Consider the following 14581-nt stretch of genomic DNA (forward strand, 5'->3'; position numbering starts at 1 on the left):
TTAATTGCCAAAAGATAGGGGCAGCCAATAAGGAAGGTCCATCCAAAGTAAATATGCTAGTTTCTACTCTAAAAGCACGGCAAACATCTTTAGTTAGCGCAATTAAATTTTAAAGCTAAGATCAAACCTTTGGTAAAACTATCAAAGATAAAATTGCAAGGAAAAAAAAAGTGTTTACTTTACTGGAATGCAATATTTGGATTTAAACAAACAATCCATTTTATGCAAGAAATAAGTCTTTATTTTGCAAAATTCCTTCAAATCATAAGCAAAAAGTACAAGAGTGCACAAACCATAAATTTGCATATATAAAGTTTTGAAAAACAGGTCGCAAAACAACTAACTCCGCTGGTTGGAGGGCGGAAAAAACGAACGCCTTGAAGGACTCGCCCGCTCCGCCGAAGAACTTGGACTGGAACTCCACCCAGTGGAGGCGCAGGGTGTGCAGGAAGGCGCTCAGGCCCTCCATCATCACCAGGATGGCCACCGTGAGGACGGCCCAGGCGAAGAAGGAGGCCATCAGCATGGGCACGGCGTAGTACAGCGGCTGGTTGTTGGAGAAGCCCTTGTTGAGCACCATGTGCCACAGGACCTCGGACAGCTGGTCGTGGGCCAGCGAGAGCGCCCAGAGGCGCAGATAGGAGGCGGTGTGCGACACCGAGCCCAGCACCGTCTCGATGGTGTGGATGCCCGAGTGGATCCAGATCTCCGACATCTCGAACTCCTCCTCGTTGTCGGCGCCCTTCGCACCCTTGCTGGACTCGCCGTAGTCGCCTTCGGTGTAGCGCATGGTGGAGCGCATCTCCCGGATCGTCTGGCGGCGCATCGGCTTGAGGTCGCGCGATTCCCGCAGCTTCTGCTTGCGGCGGCGGAGCAGGTAGAGCGGCTTGCCGGCCAGCAGGATGGGCACCGTGCAGAGGGCCATCACCACCAGGGCGTACTCCACCAGCCGCTCGAAGGGGTACATGTCGCTCAGGCAGTTCCCTGGCGGCTCCTCGTTCTTCATCAGCATCATGTTGATGAAGGTGATCAGCACCGAGGGCGCACAGGCCGAGTTGTACGGCGTCTGCTTGTGGCCACCGAAGGCCAGCCACTTGAAGAAGATCAGGAAGACGAGGTAGCAGAACAGACAGATCATGAACACCATCTGCGGGATGACCACCAGGAACAGGTCGGCCTTCTTCTTCAGCAGCACACAGTTGGCGGCTGCCAGGCCCAGGCCGAACATCATCTGCGAAATGCCCAGCACGATGGCCAGCTTCATCTTCATCGAGTTGGTGGTGGTGATCGAGTCCTGGCCGCACACGGCCCACATCGGGTCCATGCCGATGGGGTACGGGTTGCCCGAGTAGAAGTTCGGATCGGCGGCGTTCAGGGTTAGCTGGGACATGTGGTCCTCCAACGTCGTCGCATTGTACCGACAACTCCAGCTGGAGCCGAACAGATTGAACCCCTTGGACATGACTATGTTGTAGATGAGGCCCATGTAGGCGGAGAAGATGCCCATCAGCAGGATTATGTAGCGACCCGCGAAGAGGATGTTCAGGATCTCGTTTTCGGACGTCGACGCAATCTGGTACTTCTGGATCTCCTTGTGCTTCCAAATCATCAGCGCGGCAAACAAGATCAACAGAATGCCGTGCCCCAGGTCGCCAAACATCACGGCAAAGAGGAAGGGAAAGGTGATGATGGTGTACGGGGCGGGATTCAGCTCCTTGTAGTCCGCCATTCCGTAGGCATCGATGAGGTTCTGGAAGCCCCTCGTGAACCTGTTCAGCCGAAAGTACGTCGGCGGCATGTGATTGACCAGTCGGTTCTTCTTCAGCAGAATGGCCCTGGAAGACATGTCCTCCTCCGGCTCGAAGTCCCGCTTCATCCTTTTGCCTATTGCTGCCTCTTCGTCCTCGTCCTCGTTCTTGTCTGCCCCTCCACTCAGTCTGGAGGTGTTGTGCAGGATTTCCCGCACCTCCTGGACATCCGAGGCTGGTATGTAGACCTCGGCCAGCAGATAGCGGGGAACCTCCAGTCCGCCCACCAGCCGCAGGCGGTTCATCAGGTCGTAGACCCTGAGCGCCTTGCGCAGATTCACTCGCACAATGAAGAGGTCCTGGCCAGCCACCTCCAGGATCTGGCGGCGCATCGTCTCGGCCTCCTTGAGCACCTTCTCGACGTTCACTATCTCCTGGCTGAGCTCCCGCACCCGCTCCTCCCGCTCGCTAGCCGACCGCGGGCAGTCGTAGACGTTGACGTGGTAGTGGCCGCAGATCTTGAGCACCTTGGGCCACAGCATCGTGGCACTGGCCATCAGGAGGAGCGCGAACTTGCGCACCTTCTCCGGCCGCTGGCCGTGGTGGTACTCGTAGACCGGGTCGGGCATCTCGGCGAAGCGGACGATGAGGTTGAAGGAGCACAGGCGGTAGAGCAGCAGCTCGAAGCTGTAGAACTTGTCCGCCCGGATGCAGCCGATCAGGTAGTTCAGCTGCGACTGATGGGCCGCCGCGCTGGCGTCCTGCACCAGGCCCATCATCGTGCTCTCCGAGTAGAGCAGCTCGCTGCCCATGTCCGCGGTCATGTACTTGTTGGCCCTGGCTATGGCGAAGCTGTGCTCCATCATGCGGTACCGCCGGCTATCCAGCCGGTAGTAGTGCTCCGTGACGGCACTGGCCTCCACGTGGATGCGCTTCAGCCGGGCCTCGTACTTGGCCAGGTCCTTCTCCCGCATCCGCTCGTCGCGATCCACGTCCGGGTAGAAGACCTCGTTCACATGCAGCTGGGTGATCTGATTGTGCAGGCTCTCCACCAGACGCAGCAGCTCGTGGCACTGGGCCACCTTGCGCGAGTAGAGGTTGTTCAGCAGCCGGTCCTCGTCGTACACGTTGTTGAACTGCGCCGATCCGTGGTGACCCAGCTCCATGAGGCAGTCGAAGGCGTTGTCCGTGTGCAGCAGCAGCTGGCACAGCTCCATGTCCTCGCTGCGGAAAAAGGACTTGACCTTCGTCTGACGTTTCTTGAACATTTTCCCTGTGCTGAGTGTCGGTCGCACAACACAAGTGATCGCCAAACAAAATAAAAATGTTACAAATGTGACGGGTTTTTCGAATCCGTTTGCTTTACAACCTATGGTACTTCAAAAAACAAACATAATTATTTCAAAACTTTGTTCAGCATTGCAAGTAAATTAGTATAAAATCTTAAAACCTTTTTTAATGCAATATTGCTTATACAATATATTATTTTGTAATGCAATTACCTACTCTCTTGACCAGCTCTGTTCGCTTTGTTTTCGTTTTAGGTTGGGGTATTTGACTCCTGCTAATTGATACGTTTGTCTGCCTCTCCTTTGTTGGCCCTCGTTTTTTGTTGTTTATTTAATTCGAGTAGCAAACATGTCCAGGTCCAAGCCGAGCTGCCCCCCACTCGAGATCAACTGCAGATAATTTCATGCTTTGCATGCAAACTCGTTGCAGTTGCCATTGCAGCCACGCCCACACCGCCGCCCCCGTCGCCGCCACGGTAGAGTGAACCAAAACTGGCCAACTGCAATTTATGCCCTTGTCTTCTCGGCTGGGAACACTCATTGTCAGACAGCTCAGATGTTGTGGGAATTCTTGCATATAGTAATTTCATTATACCAAATGTGTCATACTTGAGTGAGTTTTATAACAAAATTCTCACTTCAATTAGATGGTTGCAAAACGCTCCAAGAATTTATATAAAAATTATAGTTTTAAAAAGTTACCAGCAAATTTGCAATAATAGCTCTCATAAACCGTAATATGATTAAGTATTCCTTGTGCAACAAAAGAAGCATAAATGTTTTGTTTGGCCAACACAGCACTATAAACTTGTCACAACGATTTGTTGACATGGCACAAAGGTATAAATATTTATGGTATCATTTAATGATCATTTAGTTTTATGGAGGGATTTGTTTAAAAATTTGGGAATAAATTAACATAAATCAAAGCTGAGCTTAGAGTTTTTAGGACTGTATAATACCCTTGCAGAGGGTATTATAATTTCAGTCAGAGGTTTGCAACGCAGTAAGGGAGAGGTTTCCGACCCTTTAAAGTATATATATTCTTAATCAGCATCACTAGCAGAGTCGATCTAGCCATGTCCGTCCGTCCGTCCGTCTGTCCGTCCGTCTGTCCGACCGTCTGTCCGTCCGTTTCTACTATACTTTATAGGGTCGGAAACGTCTTCTTCACTGCGTTGCAAACTTCTGCCGTAGAGCTGCCAAAGAAACTATCGAATAACTGAGCTGCAAATCATCATTGCTTCCATGTTTTTAAACATAAATGCAAGTAAATCATAATTTTAATGTTTTCAAGAATATTTAATTTTTGCAATAGCTGCAAGGGTATTTGAAATTCGGCTTGCCGAAGTTTGCTTCCTTTCTTGTTTTAGTTAAAATTAATGCTTTCTTTAATTGGTTTTGATCAAAGACAAAGTGTTTGTTTTAGCTTAACAGTATTTCGCTGTTGTTTCTTGGTAATACATTTTTCTTACACTTACTATGTTATTCACACATTGTTGGAGATTCATTTCTTTTCCATTGGCAAAAAATTTTCCCATAAAAATCGACTTCACATCGCATTGAAAGACATTGAAATTGTTTGGTAATTTGGTCTGTGAGTGACTGACGGCCCATTGAAATGGGTTCGAAAAGCATTTTTGGCTCATTAGCCGTTGCTAAAAGGAAAATGGACATTACACACTCAAGTGAAAATTGTTTTGGGACCGCTTGCTCGTTTGTTAGCACTTCCACGACAATGAAAGTAAAAGTGCCACAGCCGAACTGCACTTGATAATTTCTTTAGCAAAGCTTTGACAATAAAAGTGCTATTGCTATTGCCATTGTTAAGCGGCAGTTCGATTTCATTAGCCCGCTGGCGCTGCAAAGAAATTAAGTCACCGAATTGAAAGTTTCGAAAGCAAAAGTGAACAAAACCAAGACAGAAAGTTTTCACTTTTCAGCTGTGCGCGACAATTGCAGGCAATAAATCAAATCGAAATCAAAGTCACTTACAGAACAACGGGGTAACATGTGTTGCCGCCTTGTGAGCGTGTCTAAAATAAATAGGGAAACAATGTCAAGTTGTGGCTGACGGCAAAGGCAGTTTTTGAGATCTTTTGAAGAGCTCAGTCCATAAGGGGAATCGAGTTGAGGAGTTCATTGTCTGCTTGAGTATTTCCACAAACTAATTTGCATTTCTCTTTTGCTTACTCATGTGTTACTCCCCGCTTCTCTCTTTGCAGTGGTAATGTGATCGGCGATTTTCGGGAGCAATTAGAAGACCAAACAAAAGGTAAGCAGCAGCTGCCATCGATTTTGGCATTACGCCCTCGCACATCCATCTCAAGTCCCAGCCCCATCCAATCCAATCCAATCCAATCCAATCCCATCCAAAACAATCCATTTTATCTCACTCACTTTTCGCTGCGGCAAAGAGAAAGTGCATTTCATGTTTCTGGCCTCTTGGCCAAGTCTGTAATTTGCCAGAACCCGCAATTAACGCCTAAACAGACTGAGCCCAGTTATCTACTTCAGTGTGGCAGTGCCAATCAAGTGCGTGGCTCGGAAATCAAGTGGACTTTGAAGTTAACATTTCATTTCGTTTGCTGCCTTTTTTAATTATAGAGAACCCGTCTTAAATTGCTGTGTGGGTGTTTCCCCGCAGAATTGGGTCAAGTTTGAAGTGACGACGAAGAAAACTGGTAGCGAAAGTTGAAAGTGACATTTTAGGCCCTATATTTGAGAGTTCTTAGAGTTTACTCATAACAAAAAAACAAAGACCAGAGCTTAGGTAATCGTACGCACTGGCTAAGCTCATCAGGTTCGTCGCTTAAGTCATTCGTTTAGGCCTCAGCCGCCGGTGCGTGGACTGATAGATAGTTAGACCCGTGGACTTGGCACCGTTACCAGCCAGACGGCCAAGAGTGGCTGCCTCAAATTCTGCCTGACGGCTTCTTAAAATGCTGCCAGATTGGCCCGACCAAAACCGTTTTGTTGCTTTTTAAGAACACCTTTTAGTTATGGCTTAGAAGGGTAGGTTGAATACTTAATAGTAAATATGAAGCAATTAAAGTTTAGACGTAATCATAATGAATTAATAATTTTTTTATATACATAGTACTTATCTATTGTATTTGTTAATTAATTTATTTTTATTAAACCGTTAAAAATAGCAAAACAATAATTAAATATTTTACGTTAGCCCGTTCTCTACGAGGAGGCCAAATAATTCACTTAACCAATCGAGGTTAAGTGTAACTTAATACCAGTTATTTCTTAGCTTAATTTGTTGCTTTGTATATAATAGAATCTTAAATTGCGATTTCTGTTTTTTTTTTTTGTTTTGTTTAATAAATATTTAGTGAATATGAATAGGAATAATACAAAAAAATAATAGAATTTATTATGAATTATTTATTATTGTTAATATATTATTTTCATTAATTTATTTTATTTTTGTTCCCAGTTCGACAAGATTACACTAATAGCTTATAGTAGTGGGACAATGTAAAGTGCTCAAAAACATACCCTAAAGGCATTGGAAAACTTGTGTTTTAATTTTACTAAACAATTATTTATCAATAAACAAAATTTGGTTGAAAACAATTTGGATATTGATGTCGTTTTCAAGAAAAAATGGAAATAATTCTATAAAATTGACTTTCCAAAATACCGTAGTAAATAATTTAAAAAATCAAGATTCCTCATGCTTTAAAAATATTTTCGAGGCTCAAAAGTCAAATGAATTGCAAGAAACCTCCGTTTAGGGTATCTTAGAGTTCGGCAGTCGGTCAGCACAGCTTCTCTCGTTTGAAATTGAAACGTCTCTGTCTGGTGCTCTGGTGCGGCGACTCCAGCGGATGGGGCTGCAACTACTTGCGAGTACCTTGGCAAATGCATCATCGTCTGTGGCACGTCGTGGATGTCAGCTTATCTGGCCAGACGAACGCATCGCAGATGGTGGAAAAGGGGATGTTGGGGGGGGGGCTTATCTTTGGGACCGCTCAGGGTCTTTTCGTCCGAAGCTTCCGCCTTGGCCCGGTCAACTTCTACTCTAACTTCGACTTCAACTTCAGCTCGAAACTCCAACGCCGCCGCCACCAGCGAGCAATTTTCAATTTGCCAATTGTAGCAGTAAACTTCTTTATAGCTGTTCTTTCTCTCCGGCTTCTCGGCCATCTTCTTGGCCATATTCTGCTGGCCCGGGTACCGTTAGCTTGGGTGCTCATGTGGATGGGCTTTAGGTGTTTGTCTTGACTCCAGTTGTCTTGTCTTGACTCCGCTTCACCTGTTTGCATGTGTGCTTCCACCGTGTGTGCGTGTTGGGCTGGCCTCCACTAATTTGCGACAATTGGCCAGGCCATTAGCCGGGCTCTCGGTGGGCCGAAGGGGGCGTGGCACTGGCCATGGTCGGACAGCAATTCAGCCGGTGAAGTGAAGTGAACCACCATATATATCAATTTATCGAGGAATTCTGGCATGAAATTATAAATGCAAAGATCTTTCTTCGTTTTTTGAGTGACTTAACAAGCCGTTGGAAGGGCACTGGCCGCAGCGAGGGTTGTTACGGAAGTTCACCATAAATCGGAATTCCTATTTAATTGGACTTGATTGTGTATTATAGGGAAATAATTATGTGCGAATTCAAGGAAATCAAAGGTCAGATTCACTGACGTGTGTAAGGTTGAAATGTTTCTATTTGGAAACTTTGAAACATATATTTAACAAAATTATGTCTTTAAAAATCATATCACAATTATCCAACGAAGGATTCATTTATTTTTACCCAACATAAACACAATACATAACAAATAAATTATTCATATATGTTTTTAAATATGCATATAAATTTAAACTTGAAAGAAACAATGCTAAAAAGTAGTCTAATTAAAAGTGTACCATTTCTTTTCAACTTACAAAGATGATTTCAATCACTGAAAGATAGCTAAGAGACAAACAAAAATTGAGCAGAACATTAAAGGCAGCTAGCCCATAAGCTAATCTGCTGATGGCTGTAAAAGAAGACTAAAACGGAGGTTTCTTTGAAATACGATCCCATCTGACTCATTTCTAAGCCACCCGACCATAAAAACCTCTCCCCATAAGCGAAAAACCCCAATTAGTGAATGACCCTTCAGGTTGGATTTATGTTCCATAAATATCGAACAATTGACAGACAGTCGGCGTTATTCTTGCAGCAGTGGCAGTACTTTGGCGTAACTGCAGCGACCACAAATCTTGACCAGTACTTTTCCGCTAGGCGGGTAAAAAACTGCAGCCACACATGGGTGGAAATTCATTAGACACACGCTGGTTTGCATGATTTCGGCTTAGGGTTTCGTTTATTTCTAGTTTTTTGTTTTGTTTCGTTTTTTTTTTTTTTTTGGTTTGGCAACATGAGCGGCCAAACATGACCCAAATTTCGCCTATGACCGCACACATGGGCTGCACCGGGGTCCAGGCTGTAAGTTCCACCCCCACAGGGGGGCATTCAGAGCCCCCACCCATTCGCGGCTTGAGTTCAAAGTGAAATTTTGTACTTTGATTGTTGTTCACATGACCGCGATTGATTTGTCAGAACCCAATCAACACATCATCAATAACAGTGGGGAATAATTCGGCGTGTTCTGGCGTTGCTGTCTGATTGGTTCTATGCTGGAGATTAATGGCACACCAACTCACGGACGAGCAATGCAAACACCACCTCGGAAAACAAACAGCAAACAAATGGCCTAAGCAAATGCTGCGAGGTGGGCTTAGGGGGTCACTCTGAAATGGACGTTGATTATGGAGCTGCCAAAACAAAAAAGCGGCTGAAAACTTAATGTAAGCCAAACGGAACAGTTTGTGGTTTTTGTAAATTTTTCCAGCGGCTCGTGTGGGTGTCTGTGGCAATCTGATTGCCACTGTCCACTGGCAATTTGATTGCTCCTCTGTGTGTCTGAGTGGGTGCTACTGCTACTGCAATTGATGCCTGCAATTATCCCCAAAAGCCACACAAACAATGCGCAAATTAAACGCAATAAACAAAATCTGGGAGTGAAGGGGAGCGGGATTTGTGGTAGCAGACTAGGTGATTACTCGTTGAAAAATGGGTAAACTGCAGGGGAGATAAAGCCTCTATGGACGGTATAAGTAGGAGAGGATTGTTGGATATTGCCACGTTTATACATATTATTCTTAGATACTAACAAAAAATGTAATTCATTTAAATTATGTTAAATTAAATAAAAACATTGTTTACAAATCATTATTTCAATGTTGGTTCTATTGTTTTGTTTTCGACTTATTAACTATTATTATTCTTCCTTTCCAAACAATGGTATTAGGTTTCTACTACCAAAACAATGTCATAAATTAATAATTTTTAAATTACCTTCTGGTAAGTAGGTCAACCAATCTATTACTTTAACAAGTTCTAGAACACACAAAAAAACGGTGCTTGAAAACAGGAAACGATCTAATAAATGTTGGCCATGAGTTATTAAAAGCCTATAACAAATAATATAAAACAGATGATGGGAGCACACACCCAGCAAAAAATGGGATTAGGAAGCTCTTTAGTGTAGCTAGTGGCAGCGGAATACAGCAGCTGCCGGCACTGGGGCGTTGGGGCTGGGGTCGAAAACACCCCGCGGCGGGGGGCAATGTAAATATTTTACGCCACAATTGGCGCGTTGATTTGTTGCATATTAAACAACGGCCGCAGGCAGCGTAGGCCGCTCTACTGAACCACCAAATCACCGAACCACCGAGTGCGGCACCACCAATCGCAACGTGTGTTTGTGGTGCAATTAGCTTTTTTTCCGCTTTGGATTTCTGTGGGGCATGGCATTGGTTATGGCTGCGGCGCTCCCGTAATTTGCTCATAACCCGGCTAATAGACAGCGTCAAAGGCCCGAAAGCCAAATTGGGTGTGTTACAGTGTTGCCAAGCTATGTGTGGCTAGCGAGCACCGCTAGCACTCAGCTGCTGCCCGATTGTTCAGATGGATGGTTTAAATACGTTAACCGACTTTTGGCCACACTTGATGGTGGCCAAAGCCTCGTAACACGCGCCAAGAAATTTGTAGAGGGGCTGGGCCGTATATACACATAGTTGTTGACTATCAAGTGCTAAGTAAGCCAACCATGGCCATAAATATGAGATTAAGTGGCAGGATTTATGTTTGTAAAAAATGTATAGCCCAGTAAAAAGTGTTCAATGAGCACGAACTCAAAACATTAGGGAAACATGTGGAAAGTTGAGTTTTAGAAACGTAAAGTGTGCTTTGCTAACACCATTTAATAAAAATATTGTAAAGTTTGTTTACAACCAGACCAAATACTATGTGTGTTCACCAATGCTTCTTTTTCCATTGAGTCTAAAATAGTTAAAGGTTTACTGCATGTCATTATAAGCAAATTTTAGAATGGCAACCCAAAACCTCGTTTCCATTTAAAATTTTAAGGCCTGCATTACCATTAGCATTTAACGATGCTAATTACTTTCGACATAAATAAAACATTTTCAAAAATTAGCTTTAGAATCACTTAAGTAATTCTTGACGATCTTCAGCGCGCTAGCCAACCGCTTTATCACGCAATCAGCCCGTCAAAAGATGTAAGCGACCTTGGCTCAAAGCGCATTTTTGTGGCTTAGATGTTGGCGCCTTGTCATTGTTTTTTTTGGTTGGTTTTTCTCTGTTTGTTTTCATTTTTTTTTTGGTTGGATCTGGTGTGTAAATCCGTGAATTTATTCATGCGCTCATTGCCTCAATTAATGCGACATTGAGCGCAATTTGCTGTTTGTCATCAATCTTCTTTTCGGTTTATGGTTACGCTCCAAAGGTGGTTGCTGGTGTGATTAAAAAGGGTTTGTTTGTTTAACGGATGAGGCAGGAAGTCGCTTGTCGCAGGCGGCAGCGAGTTAATCAATTTCGAAAAGGGTTGCCTGATTGAGGATCTTTTGGCAGCGGATTTCTCAACGTTCTTTGTGGCCGGCTCACGTCCTAGCACTCGAACTGGCTTTCTGGCCCGGTTTTCAGAAATTGCCAGCGTTTGAAGGGGCACGTATTACGTGCATTAGTAGCCCTTTGTCACGGGGCCACAATGCACTTGCCAGCAACTCTTCAGATTGGTTCCAGTGTGTCGAGCTTCTCGGCTGCAAGATTTATGACACTTTTGTTTAAGCCCCAGAGCACATGGCCAAAACCTCAATGCAAAATCAATGGCGCTGATGCTTATCGCTTATTGTTGGCCCGCTTGTCAAGGGGTTTTCTGCCATGGCTTAATTCTCCCAGCCAGACTCTCTCCCTTCTGCCGATTGAGACGATATCTTGAATGATTTATGCTTGACACGCTTTATTGAAAAGCTCTGGTTCGCTCTGTGCTCTGAATGGGGTCATCAGCTGATAGCATTCTGATTTATATGCGCCAGCGGTTGACATTCATATTTTATCTGCCGGCGGAGAGGAGTGGAGAAGAGCTTGCCATGCCACTAGCTGTGCTGCTGGGCTGCTGCTCTGCTGCTCTGCTGCCTTTGCCTCTGTGCAACGTGTCGTATGAGTGACATTAGCGAGAATCCCCAAGCTAACAAGCTGCCATCTTCAGCCAGGAATAACAGTTAGACTTCATCTGGCTCTCTTTCCTTTGCATGCACACTGATAAGGCCACAAACAATGACAGCAGAAGCAGCAGTGGCAACCTGTCCCAGTCCCATTCCAAGTTCTATTCCAAGAGCCCAGTCCGTATGTGACTGGGCACCCACCCCCAGAGATCCGACAACTCATGTCTCCACACACACTAACAGAAATGACTGCCAATAAAATATTTATTTAAGGGTCTTTCTTGATCACTAGATTTCTTTCTCCTTACAAGTAGTTTCTCAATATATACTTCCATAAAAAATCAATAATTTTCGTCAGCGAAGGATGTCTTTCTTCTTTAAGCAAAAAACGTTTTAAAAAAGTGACCATAAGTTAAAAATTATTTTTAAATAAATGTGTTGCACTATTTTATTTTACAATACGTATCTAAAACAAAAGATTAAAATATTTTATTGCAATACTTTATTTAAAAGACATATATATATTGTTAATATAGCTATCACACGTGTGTGCTTGGGTATCTGTTTTATTTGATAGTTTAATTTTGGCTAGTTAGTGACAATTTGTTAGGATAACGGGTTTTTAATAAAATATAAATCTGATCTATACGGAGTTTTAAGTTCTTCTCTTCGCTTAGCTTCTTGTCATAAGCTCCTTGTTTTTAACCCGTTGAACAATCTCTTTATCTCTTGAGAAGCCAGACCTACTCTCACACATGTATATTTATTATTTTAGACATACTTACTTGCATAAATTAAAAAAAATTGCTCATGTGCTGGAACCAATAAAAATATTGAAAACACCTAACTTAATAAGCATTATTAAATTTTGTTTGATATACTACATGACCGCAAGCAGTCGCTTTTACGTAGCCTTACATAATTTTATTCGATTCCTAAATTGTCTTTAATGCTCTTCCTCGAACCATTTTAACCCCGTGTCGGATTTTCTCTCACTGCACTGTTTGCGGCATATACTTAACAGTAAAAATAAATATTTTACTATAAATCATGCATTAGAGTCGCCTGCTGGCTCGGCCCCATCCCCCGGCGGCAGTCAGCCCCCTTTTCCCCTTTTCCCGCCCCTGCCGTGTTCCCTGTCACATGTTCGCCTGTGTCTGAGGCTGCGACTCACGACATTGCTCGGAAGTAACACACATTTAGCGCTTGGCAGTCACAGAAATAGTTTGGACATGGAGCCCGCGGATTGGCATGGCTAAGAGATACCCGTTTTTGGCACTGCCAGCCATTGGCCAAGTGCCGGCAATGCTGGCTAAAACAGACAGACACAAACAGCCACCTAGAATGTGATTAGGCCTGACTAAAGAGAAGATACTTAAAGAATTTTTTAATGATTTAGGGGAATCTTTGGTGGAGAGTCAGCTAAAAATTTCAATAGATAATTGGGGAACATTTTATGGAGTGCTTTAGGAACTCAACTAATGAGAAAATATGGAAATTGAAAATATCTTAAGGAGAAATTCAATAAACAGGAAAATAACTTGGGAAGGTTTAGGTGTTCCAAATTAGAAAAACAATTATGAAGATTAAAGATACAAAATTATAAAAATATAAAAAATAAATAAATTACATTTTTTAAAAAAAATTGTACTTCCCTAAATTGGAACGGATTTAAAGCATTAATCAAAGTCGATTGTTTATCACAATTAATATATTAAGATTGGTTATAATGTTTTATTTTTTGAATTTGATTTTAGTATCTCAAAATAAACTCTGCATAAAATGTATAGCTAAAACTAGCTTTAAATCCACGCTTGTTAACTGGATCATCACTGACGGTTAAAGTTTTTACACAAACTCCAGCGACTTCTTCTTCGCGTTGGTGACATTTAACTGGGAAAATGTTTATAAATAAATTGCTGGCGATATATTTGTGTTTGGCACACGCAACGACAACAACAAATGGCCGGCATAGCATAGACAACATATTACGTATACGACACGAGTGCCGCCGGTGCGTTGCTTTTTCCCAAAAGGCGAAAAAGCATCAGCCGCAACGCATGCGCTATGGTCAAGGCAAGTCTTGGCCTCGTAATCGATGAGTCCGCTGCACATTTGGTCAATAAACGCATTTCTGTCATTTTTGCCTCCTTTACAGCTCCGGTGGCTGAAATTTATGGCGCGATTTGTGAGCTGCAAGTTGGCGGCTAGCGACTAGCGACTAGCAGCTTGCAACTTACACGTTGCACATTGCACATGGCACATTGCACATTGCACGTTGCGCTTGCCAAATGCCATTTTCATTTTGACTTTGACATTAATTTGTGTGGCTGCCAGTTGGCCGAAACCAGGAAGTGCTGCTCCTAAATGGAGAGGGCATTCATCATTCATCTTTCCATATGCAAAGGAGCCAGGGGAACGGATCGAAACCATTGTCATTGGGCCAGCGGCCAACTAACAAGCTGCAATCGATTTATGCGTGCAGAAATGATGATGCCACTGAGCCTGCGTGGAGATTGCCTTCGACCAGGTTGGCTCCACTACCTTTTTGCATTTTGCATTTTCCATTTTCCCGACCGGGACGGGACCCATGTCACATCATTATTTGTGCCACTGACTTCGGTTTCGGTTATTTATGGGTCTCTGGGTGAGACAACGGGGTTTTTCTCTCTGTAGCCTTAGTTTTCCAGATTTTTTCTTGATTTCCTCAGATTTTCCCCTTGGCTTTTCGTTTGTTTTGTTTGTGACAAACCGCTTCAACGGTTTGGCTTATATCGGTAAATCACAAAATCTCCTTGGCCCCTAACAAGTGCGCAGGTACAGAGATGAGTTGAGTCGACTTGAGTTGAGTTGAGTCGACTAGAGTTGAGTTGCCAGCCTTTTGTGGCCGAAACGTAGCCGAGGCGAGGGTTTATTAAATTTATGCAAATTTTATTTATAAAAGGCACTGAGGCACCGGCGGAAGGAGGAGCAGGTCTGGCAGGGATTGCCGTGGACTCCGCCGATACTGCCAAA

At 43.9% G+C, this 14581-nt stretch overlaps 1 protein-coding gene across 1 annotated transcript; it reads right to left on the bottom strand.

The window, feature by feature from the left end:
• Window positions 1-274: 274 nt before the first annotated feature.
• Window positions 275-3123, bottom strand: LOC128255806 (V-type proton ATPase 116 kDa subunit a1). Its single transcript, XM_052985566.1, is given in 2 exon segments — window positions 275-369; window positions 371-3123. Coding segments are annotated over 2 exon segments (2676 nt in total). The 5' UTR covers window positions 3017-3123; the 3' UTR covers window positions 275-339.
• Between the last annotated feature and the right edge of the window lie 11458 nt (window positions 3124-14581).

The sequence above is a fragment of the Drosophila gunungcola genome, assembly GCF_025200985.1.
Source record: "Drosophila gunungcola strain Sukarami chromosome 2R unlocalized genomic scaffold, Dgunungcola_SK_2 000012F, whole genome shotgun sequence".
In the NCBI taxonomy this organism is placed as follows: Eukaryota; Metazoa; Arthropoda; class Insecta; order Diptera; family Drosophilidae; genus Drosophila; species Drosophila gunungcola.